The sequence below is a fragment of the Echinops telfairi genome, unplaced genomic scaffold, assembly GCF_000313985.2.
Source record: "Echinops telfairi isolate 266 unplaced genomic scaffold, ASM31398v2 ScPeMD7_7469;HRSCAF=8507_0, whole genome shotgun sequence".
Taxonomy (NCBI): Eukaryota; Metazoa; Chordata; class Mammalia; order Afrosoricida; family Tenrecidae; genus Echinops; species Echinops telfairi.
The window spans coordinates 25,006,345-25,017,630 of NW_022111372.1; the positions used below are offsets into that span (position 1 = coordinate 25,006,345).

An 11,286-nucleotide genomic window follows, 5' to 3' on the forward strand; every position below is an offset into this window, starting at 1 on the left:
ATGCCGGGGGTTTAAGTGGAGAGGAAATGTTTTGAGAATTATGAGGACAATGAATGTACAAGTACGCTTTACACAATTGATGTGTGTATGGATTGTGATGAGTTGTATGAGCCCCTAATAAAATGATTAAAAAATAAAATAAAATCTACTCTCTGGCACTATGAAAGAAAAGTCCAGCATTCATTTCCGTAAAGAAAAAAGTTATGAAAACCCAAGAATCAAAGAAAGGACTAGAGTACCAGGTTTATTATCTCCAAACAATCACTCCCTCCTCCTCCTGGAGACTAGAAGAAGTAGTCCAGCTACGACTACTGAAAATTCTCCTCAGGGACACAACAGATGAATCCTGATTAAAAGGCAGAAAACTTGGAACAGAACTTCAAATTTTTAACGAATCCAGATTTACTGGGCTACCTGAGGCTGAAGGTGCCCCTGAGAATATGGTCCTGAATTGCCCCTCAAACCTCGAGGTGAAACTACCCCCTGAAACCTGTCACCATCTAAGTGACACTTTAGGCCGGCGGTTTTCAACCTGTGGGTTGCGATCCCTCTGGGGGTCGAATGATCCTTTCACAGGGGTCACCCAATTCCTAACAGTAGCAAAATTACAGTTATGAAGTAGCAACAAAAATAATGTTATGGCTGGGGGTCACAACAACATAAGGAACTGTATTAAAGGGTCGCGGCATTAGGAATGTTGAGAACCACTGTTTTAGGCCGAAGAGTAAAGACTATCACCCTTGACTATTACGTTTAAAGAAAGAAAAATGTCTATGTATGACCAAAGGGTCATATAGTTTAAAGCATAGATGAGAAGGTTGGGGGAAGAGGCAAGGAGCCTAAGTAAATGGAAGTAACTGAAATAAGAGTTTATTGACACAACTTGAAGAATGTAACCAATGTCACTGATAATTAAGTCTGAAAATGGGGAATGTAAGAGGTCTTTCTGTGCATATTATCAATAAACATATTATATATGTGTATCATATAAAACCCTATAGTGCAGTTCTACTCTGTAACATATGGAGTTGTCATGAAGCAGAACAGACTAGATGGAAACTAGTCAAGTTTGCCCTTTTTCTTTAACCCTGGAAAAGCTAACATGACAAATTTAGAAGGTGAAAGACTATATAAAAAGGCCAGTGATGTTTGTAAGAGAAGTATATGTCAAACCTCACTTCAACAAACTGTGAAAGACTGAAGAGAAAAATCCTTTTTCTAGCCTGGAATTTTACCTCTTAAATAAGTGGTTCTGTTTTATATGAATGAATTAGTCAAGTGTTAACAAGAAGAATCTAAAAAACAAAAAACCAAGAAGAATCTATGTAACAATTTTGATATCACCAGTCACAGATATAAAAAACAATTTTGAACTGATTACAAGGATCTACATATGAGCTCCTCCCTGGGGGATGGACAAGAGAAAAGTGGGTGAAGCGAGACATCAGACAGTGTAAGATATGACAAAAATAATAATAATTTATAAATTATCAAGGGTTCATGAGGGAGGGGGAGGGGAGAGTGGGGAGGGAGGTGGAAAATGAGCAAGTGATATTAGGGGCTAGAGTAGAAAGCAAATGTTTTGAGAATGATGAGGGCAACAAATGTACAAATGTGCTTGACACAATGGATGTATGTATGGATTGTTATAAGAATTATATGAGCCCCCAATAAAATGATTTAAAATTTTTTAAAAAAACAAGCAATTTTTAGGTGGCCAAGCAAAAAAATATGGTTACTGTTATTAATATTAGTTGTTTATACAATGATGGAACAATGAGTAATAATCAAAATATCTTTATTGATATAGACACATTTTCAAACAAAATATGCTATACTGAAATTAAGAATGTACTGAAAGTTTCTGGTAACCTTACCTTTCCTATTATCTAATACTAAAAATAGTTTGGCTGCAATGCAGTTAGGTATGCTAAGCCTTCAAAACCAAACTCATTACCATGGAGTTGATGCCAATTCCTGGCAACCCTATAGGCAGAGTTGAACTGCCTCTGTGAGTTTCCAAGACTGCAACTCTTTACAGGAGTAGAAAGTTTCATATTTCCCCAGCGGAAAGGCTCATGGTTTCTTGCTTAGCAGCCCAATGAGGTACCATTACACCACCATGGCTCCCAGGCTACACCTAATTTCCATTTTTAAGAGGACTCACAGAATCAGTCATCTAAAAAGTTTTGAAACCATAGGTATAAAACTCTATTGCATTCTATTCAAAATTGTATTTATAGTAATACTATCATTATAGCAGCAAATGACTCATTCAATCAAATAACTAACTATTCAATCATCTTAACAGAATGGTGCAAAATATCCTTTTGAAGATGAAGTTTTATTAATTGTTTTAACAATTGCAACCTTCACAAAGTAACTTATTCTTCTAAAACCAGAGTGGCAGGAGCCAGGCTTCTCTTGAACCACATCTCTAACAGCATTCTGGATTAAATGTAGACCATTCAAGCACCCTTCACATCCTTCCATTTGCCCAATTCTTGGTGGAGAAAACAGTTACACAATCCTGAAATGTCAGGTATTCTGAAAATGAAAACAACAATCTCATAATAATTAACATATTGTCATTTGCCAAAGGTATAAACTGGCAAAAATTTTAAATATCTTCATTGAAGGATTCCCAAGACAGGAAATAGGTATTTTCATATGGTTGAAAACACCTCTCAGAAGTCTGATACTCGATATAAAGAGGCTTAAGGTAGATTTATGGATACTTAATATTTCAATCTCCAATTAAAGATGAAGCTTGAAGTGAAATCCTAAATTTCCATTGAACCCAGGGACTTTTTTTTAACCTCTGAATGGTCAGAAAATCTATTCAAACTTTCCAAGAATGACAATAGAGTATATTTCTAGATTAGCTAAATCAACTAAATTGATCAATTCTACAGCCAATGAATCACCAACTGAGACAAGACAACCACCCAGCTGCTGCAAAGTTTTTGTCATCCAGTACCTACTAAAAAGGGCATATAGAAAAAAGAGTTCACTAACTCCATTAGTCTATTTTCCTGGTATTAAATTTCCACTCACATAGGTGTCCCCAAAACTTAGTACAGTTTAAGCTTTAATAACCTCAGAAGCATAAATACTGTAAACTTAGAAAAACTATACTTCAATTAGAAGTTTAGTTGAATCGGTGTCATTATACTTCTTTACTTTTGTGATTTAGGATAATAATATTTATTATTTACTTTGCTTGTGTGTTTGGTTTTTAAGTACCTGTGTTTGAAGACGGTGAAGAGTAACAGTTGTCATATGAATTTTGGTGTACCTTGTATGTATCTCAAGACTGAGTACCCATCCTAGCTCATTTTACCTGACAATATTTAAACTCTGAAATGATTTCATTTAGATGTAAGAACCCTCTTTTCTCTCTTCTCTCTCTCTCTGAGCAAAGCTGTGGGTGAAAATTTTTTTCTGATTCTGACAGCTTTCTCACACATCACAGGTATGTGATTCTTTAACATAAAGTACAAAGACTCTCAATTCTTAGATCATAAACTCTGTATTTGATGTTAGTGCAAGTGAAAGTGACCTGGGGCAGGACTATGATGGTGAACATTGAAATGGTCATATTTTAATAAATCTCCATAAATTCATCCACTTAAAACCACTTGTCTTGACTTCAGGTGCTTTCTCTTCTCCCTGGCCAATGAGACTTAAGTTAACTGTGGCTTCTTTGGCTTCTGTAAGGGTCTCATATATTTTCTGAGTCCTGATAATTTCTTTCTGTACATTAAAATGGACTTTCTGCCTGGTCAGGAGGGGAACAATTAAATTAAAATCATCAATTCGCTTGTTCAGTTTTCTGACGTTTTCTTGAAATTGCTCACATACTTGGTCCCACTGTTTCTGTTCATTTGGTGTCATCGGATTCCCAAGTTTTTTTCTTGATGCTAAAATTGCCTCTCGGAGTTGTTCAATAGAGTCCTTTATTTCCTTTTGCATTAGGATCCATTCTGGTTGATACCCATTATCGATCAATATTCTGTTCAAGTTATGAGTCATGGGATCAATGTATGAACAACCAGAAAATTTCTTCAGAGGTTTTCCTTTCCCGCTGAGGTTGTCAAAGTCTCCTTTTGCCATCGACTCCTGAATGAGATCCTCAACTAAGCGTTCGATTGCTTGCGTTATCTTTTGCTTTTTACTTTCTCTTACGTCTTTAATAATGAGACTATCTGGAAAATACTGGCTGTACAGCTTGTGCTTTTGATAATCCATCACTTGTTCAGTTGCACGGTCTGCTCTAAATTGCCTATATTGCTTCTCTCGTTGGCTGGGAGTCCCCAAACCAATGCCCTCAAAACTTAAATAATGTCTGTGTTGGGGTGTTTTATATTTGAATTTATCTTCTTCTTCCGTGTCGTCAGCTTTCTTCTGTCTGACCTTTGCTTGCTTTACCACATGTAAAAGCACATTCCTATAGGCTTCTTCAATCCGTATAAAGGTTGCAGCATCAGCTGTACCAGAGCCACTATCCGGATGGTATTGCTTGGCAAGCTTACGAAAAGCTTCTCTGACATCGTCTGCAGAGCAATCTTCATCAAGATTCAGTAGCCGATAATATTCTCTCATCTTCTTTGGGGATTTATAGGTTGACATCATTCTATAGCTAGCGACGCCAAGGTATGAAAGCGTTTCCATTTGGCTAGGTATCACTGAAGTATTTATTAGGTGAGATCTTAAGATGGGAGCCGTCACCAAGTACATCGAGTTCATTATTGTACCCAGAGTTCTTCCTAGCAATGATCTATAAAACAACAATAAATAGAGGTTGAACAAAACTGCATTATAAGTTAGTTTCATATGTTCAGCAATAGGGAAAAAGATAGCATATGAAATGATAAGTATAATCTGCAAAACCAGACTCACAGCCATCAAGTCGATTTTGACTCACATAAACCCTACAAGACAGATCTGAACTGCCCCTGTGGGTTTCAAAGGCTATAAATCTAAGAGAAAAGCTCATCTTTCTCCTGCAGTGCAGCTAGTGGTTCGAACTACAGTCCTTGTTATTAGCAGCCTAAAGCATAATCCACTATACGACCTGGGCTCCTGACCAAAAATCCCCTCACTCCCATTGAATCAATTAGAACTGCCCCTGTGGGTTTCTGAGGCTGTACCTCTTTACGGGAGTAGAAAGCCTCACTTTCCTCGCGTGGAGCAGCTGGTGGTTTCAAACTGCTGACTCTGAGGTTTGCAGCCCAAACCACTACACCGCCAGGGCTCCTCATAACAAGAATAATAAGGGGTAATTATTTCGAATCCTGCTGCCAAAATTCTCATCTCTATAGTCTCTTCTGCTGATGTGTGCAGAAAAATGGAATTTGATGATGTTAAACATGAACACATTGTGATCGAATCTGGATTCTACCCCTCACTCACCACAGAATTTTAGAGCTGGGAAGTTCTAATCCAATCTAGAAGGTCATCTAATCCAATCTTCTTGTTTTGTGAGAAAATGTCCCCCGGGAAGGTTGCAGCACAGCATCTCACAGAACAAAGCCTAAGTAAATGACTGGGTTGGAGCACAGTAAGGATATTTGCTCAGCTGTCTTGTGTCCCCAACAGATTCTAAACTTTGTGAAGGCTGAGACCATGGTTGCTTTGATCACTGATGTAACGCCCTACAGTATGAGGGTGCTTCAACGAGTTGGTAGAACATGGAATAAAAAGATAATGGAATGGTCCAACGAACTTTTTGAAGCCCCTGGTATATGTGGGTACTCAAATATATGTCACTGTTGTTCTTAGGTGCCATCTGTCAGTTCTAACACATAGCAAACAACAGAACAAAACACTGTCCCCAACCCAGCCTCACCCTCACAATCTTTGTTGTTTGAGCTATCACTGCAAACAGGATATCAATAATCTCATTACACATACATATATTTATTGTGTGTGTGTATGTTGAATGCAATACTGAATGGGATTAAACCATCTCACGTGTTCCCTGGCTAACTATAGTATGAACACATTACCTTACATTTTGATTACAATTATTCTGAATTTTCTTCTTTTATGCAACCCCCCAAAAAAATTTGTAAGTAGGCAATGGCAATAAACCATGGAGATGGTTTAACTAGAAGTGGGGATTTGATATGCAAACAAGAATGAGCTCCCAGGATCCCAGTGTTCTACACAATTAGGGTCAAGCTTTTTGACGATTGGGATGGTGGTGACCGAGCGTAGACAGAGGTGACGAGGAGACGCCCCGCCCTACTCACCTCTACAGCCCCTGCGAAGGGGTTCAGCGGCTCGCACCCCATGCTGTGCTTCTGCGCATGCGTGGGCAATCAAGCCTTGAGCCCGTGAACTTCACCGACGCCGCTAGCGTCACCGCAGGACTAGACCATCTTCCGATTTGTACTGAGGGGTCCCCAGGAAGCGCAGAAGGTAGGATGGTACCCAACGGGGACAGGTGACCTACTGACTAGGCAAGCCGAGAACATCTCTTAAAGTGAGCTCTACTAAAGGGCACAGGCAGGACCCCTCACTCAGGTGGCTCTGCGCCTGGGGTGACCTGCTCTACCCACCCTCCCACCCCGAGGGCAGGTGGTTGTGCCGCTCGGGATTCTGGGGCGTGTGGTTCGCCGCGAAGCCTCGGCTGCCCCTCGGTGGTGGAGACCGGAGGGGCGCCCCGAATGCCCGCGGCGCGCGGCCGTTTGGGGCTGTGAGGGGGCACGTGGGGACAGGCTGGGGTTCTTGACGTTTCCGGGGTTCGCTTGGTGACGCCCTTAGCGAGGCTCCCTCCGGAGAAGGCGAGGCCGTTTCTCCGGACGGAGCGGAAACAGCTGCTTCCGAGTTTGCGCAGAAACGAGGCCTTTGGCGAGTCGCGGAGCGGTGGACCGTGGCTGGGAGCCTTCGGTTCATTCATATTCAAGCTCTTTGCGTAGATCGTCCTTGCAGGGGCTGGGGACTAGCCGGTGAACACCCCCCCCCCAAAAAAAAAATTAAAATAGTGGTCTCCTGGCTCCAAATTCAACCGCTCCTTCCCTTTCTGTTTTGTAAAAATTTATTGTAGTGAAATATATCCCCAAAAGCCGGCTCTTTTAATTTTGTGGTTCATTGAAATTATGAATTACATTCGCCATGTTGTGCTACTATCACTACTCAAGTCAAACTCACTGACGACGAGTCAAAGCCAACTCTGAGACCCTGTAGGGTAGGGTCGAGTTAGCCTTTCCGAATTTGAGAGTGTGTATGTGGCAATTACATAGGTATGACATTAACCACTTCAACAAGCTTTCTATATATAATCCAATGATAAAATGGCTAGTTTTACTTCACCTCACACAGAAACTCTGCAGTCTCCTTTGAGCAATAACTTCCTCCTTTCCCCCAGCCCCTAGATTTTGTCTCTATACCTTTTCTTAGTGTACATATTTCATTTACGTAGGATCTTACAATATTTGTTTTTGTGGCAACATGTATCACATTTTATTTCTCTTTATGGCTGAATAATTCTCACTCCATCAAGTCTATTCCAACAAAAAAGTGACCCTCTAAGTAAGGTGACCAGACGTCCTGCTTTTGGCGGGACAGTCCCGATTTTGAACAATTTGTCCCGCGTCCCGCGGCTTTTTTAAAAAGTTCCAATTTTTGGAAAGAATGCATGACAAGCTAGGGTATACGGTTTTCGGCTGCCATGTGGCTATTTCGCCAGGATATGAGTTTTATCAATGGTGTCCCGCTTTACCAATGTTAAAATCTGATCACCTTACTCTAAGACAGAACAGAACTGCCCCTGAAGGTTCCTGAGACTGTAACTTTTTAAAACATAGTTTTATTTTATTTATTAATATATAATTTAGTCCAACCATATTAAGAAGAGTTATGCAATCATCACCACAAGCAATTTTAGAACATTTTCTCTGTTGTATTTATTTTAGCTCTGCATCTCTCCTCATCCCCCAGTCCCAGCTGCCCCTGCTATGGAAATTAGTAGTTACCGTCTAAAGATTTACCTAGCCTGGACTTGGTTTCAGAAAAACATACAAAACAAAAGCAAAGATAACATCAATGACAAAACCAAGAAAACTTCAGAAGACACGAAAGCAGAAAACATTAAAAGGTGGAACAAATTTTAAATGGGTCAAAAGGAAGATCAAATGATAAGGTGTTACATTGTAACCAAACTACATCTGCCATAATTCACATTACACTGCTCTCTGTCTGATAGCAAGATTATTTACTTCCCTGGACTATGGTCAGAAGGAATTAATTGGAGCCTTAATCTATGTGGAGACTCTGCTGATGGACTTTGGGCTTCCATTGTTATCCATAGCCTTCTGCAAACTGGGTGTTCAGTTTAAGCTCTAAAAGCATTTCCTCCTCTAGATATGGATTTTATTATTTACAATTCATGGGTCACACAGGCTGGTGTATATCTCCTATGTGGACTTAGCTGACATCTCACCTAGATGGCTGCTTGTTTGAGTACAAGCCTTTAAGACCCCAGACATTATTCTTCCTGAGATCTGTGCATTATCTAGTTTCTTCCCCACCCTTTACTATAGCACGCATGTCTTCAGTGATCTCTTCATGTGGGAGAGTATTGAGTAGGGCCATCTCAAAATCAATGATTGTTCATAGATTAGGATTACGATTAAGTGTGAGCTCAAAATCCATTCATTTATCGATGGCTTATATATTCCTTGGTCCACTTTAGAGATATCATTTTACTGGATAACATCATACATCATCCCCATGGGGCACAAGATAATTATATTGATATTATAAGATAGAGCCCCCCCCCCCTCGTGGCATAGTAGTTAAGCATTGGGCTGTGATCCTCAAGTTATACAGTTCGAAGCTACCAGCTGCTCCAAAGGAGACAGAAGGGGCTTTCTACTCCCACAAATAGTACAGCCTTGAAAACTCATCGGACAGTTCTACCCTACCCTGTAGGTTTACTCTCAGTCAGCGTTGACTCATGTCAGTGAGTTGGTTGGTTTGGCGTGTTGTTTTAGGTGCCAGTGAGTTGGTTCTGATTCATAGCAAACTTAAGCATGACAATGAAACACTGCCCGGCCCTGTACCATCCAGTTTTCTTATGTGGCAGACCACTGTTGCAGCCATGGTGTCATTCCATCTTGTCAAGGGCCTTTCTCTTTACCGTTGCCCCTCCAGTTGACCTAGCATGAATGTGGGAAAGAGAAGAGTTATTCCCCAGGATGTCCCCACATAATACATGCCAGACCTAAAGTGCTCACTAACCTTGGAGGCCAACTACTTAAAGGTTATGTGTCTGAAGGTTATCAGCCGTCTAGAGCAATCAGACCCTATAGTCTGTCCCACCCTAGGTAGAGCCCACTCCCTTCTGATACGGATAATAGAATGTCCCCCTGAAGGAGAGCCCAAGACACCTAAGGTCAAGCTAACTCAAGGACAACCACGACTAGGCTGCCATCTTGATTCTAGAGTCCGCCCGTCTTGTTACATGTATGCCACCTGTCACGTGTGCCTCTAGTGCCTCCCTTCCTATTGCGTGTAGACCCCTAGCTCATCCCCTTCCTGTCACGTATGCCTATTGTACAGCCCCTTCCTGTTACACATGTGATTACCTGTAATTAGGGGGTATGCATGCCTACTGAGTGTATATAAGCCTTGGTTGGAAATATATTCTCTTTCTCTGTGCGGATCTGGCTGCTAAAGTCATAATGGCCTTGGAGGTGACCAATCACATGCTTTATCTTGTCTGATGTCCATTTAATTTTACCACTCAGTTACACAACCGCCCCTTGGACCCATTCAATTGTGGGGGCTGGTACCCCACATATGATGTCCTTCTCCAGGGAATGGTCTCACTGACAACATGTCCAAAGTACATGACACGAAGCCTTGCCATGCTTGCCTCCAAGGATCTTTCTGGATGTACTTCAGAGGCAGATTTGTTTGGTTTTTGGCAGCCTATGGCATTTTTTCATATTCTTTGCCAACATCATGCTTCAAATGTACGGATTGTTCTGTGGTCTTCCCTATTCAATGTCCAACTTTCATATGCATATGAGGTGACTGAAAATACCACGGCTTGGATCAGGCCACCTCAGTCCTCAAAGGAACAGCTTTGCTTTTCAGCACTCTCAAGAGGCCTTGTGCAGCAGATTGACCCAGTGCAGTGCATCTTTGATCTCTTGACTGCTGCTGCCATGAGCATTGACGGTGGATCCAAGCAAGACAAAATCCTTGACAACTTCATTCTTTTCTCAATTTATCATGATGTTACCTACTGGTCCAATTGTGAGGATTTTTTTTTTTCAATATGAACTTGTAATCCATATGGAAGGCTGCAATCCTTGATCTTCATCAGCAAGTGCTTTAAGTCTTAATCATTTTAAGCAAGCAAGTTGTGTCATGTGCGTGAACAACCTGGTGGTTTTTAATAAGTCTTCCTCCAATCCTTATGCCACATTATTCTTCATATAAGCCAGCTTCTCTGATGATTTGCTCAAGATATAAATTGAATAAGTGAGAGGCTACAACCCTGAAGCACACCTTTTTTATTTTAAACCATGCAGTAGTCCCTTGCTATGTTCATGCAATCGCCTCTTGATTTATGTACAGGTTCCCCATGACCACAGTGTAGTGTTCTGGTATGCCCACTCTACTTAAGGCTGTGCACAGCTTGTTTATGGTCCGCACAGTCTAATGCCTTAGCATAATCAATAAAACACAATTAAACATCTTTCTGGTAGCCTTTGCTTTCAACCATGGTGCCTCTAAGAGCAATGAATTCCCTTGTTCCATGTCCTCTTCTGAATCTGTCCTGAACCTGTCAATGTATTGCTGCAACCACTGTTGGACGATCTTTAGCAAATTTTACTTTCATGTGATGTTAACAATGTTCTATAACTTGTACATTATGTTGAGTCACCTTTCTTTGGAATGGTTACAAATATGGATCTCTTTTAGTCAATTGGCCAGTAGTTGTCTCTCAAATGTCCTGGCATATAGGAATGAGAGCTTCCAGTACTTCAGCAGCTTGTTGAAGCATTTCAATTGGTAGTCCATTGATTCTTGCAGTCATGTTTTTGGCTAATGCTTTCAGTGTAGCTTGAACTTTTTTTTTTTTTTAATCATTTTATTGGGGCTCATACAATTCATCACAATCCATACATAAATAAATTGTGTAAAGCACACTTATACATTTGTGGCCCTCATCATTCTCAAAATTCGCTTTCCTCTTGGGTTCCTGGAATTAGCTCCTCATTTTCCTCTTCCCCCTCCCCCTCCCCCATGAACCCTTTATAATTT

General features: G+C 40.8%; 1 protein-coding gene across 1 annotated transcript; it reads right to left on the reverse strand.

Annotated features, from left to right (window-relative positions):
- Window positions 1-1,781: 1,781 nt before the first annotated feature.
- On the reverse strand, window positions 1,782-6,336 carry DNAJC28 (DnaJ heat shock protein family (Hsp40) member C28). The gene is made up of 2 exons (XM_045284765.1): window positions 6,258-6,336; window positions 1,782-4,780 (listed from the first exon to the last, which is right to left on the reverse strand). Exon 2 carries the CDS (start codon window positions 4,747-4,749, stop codon window positions 3,598-3,600), a length of 1,152 nt encoding a protein of 383 aa, XP_045140700.1. The 5' UTR covers window positions 4,750-4,780; window positions 6,258-6,336; the 3' UTR covers window positions 1,782-3,597.
- Window positions 6,337-11,286: the final 4,950 nt, after the last annotated feature.

Excerpts from the sequence above, each read along its gene's own strand:
- DNAJC28 (XM_045284765.1), bottom strand. The coding sequence starts at position 4,749 with ATGAACTCGATGTACTTGGTGACGGCTCCCATCTTAAGATCTCACCTA.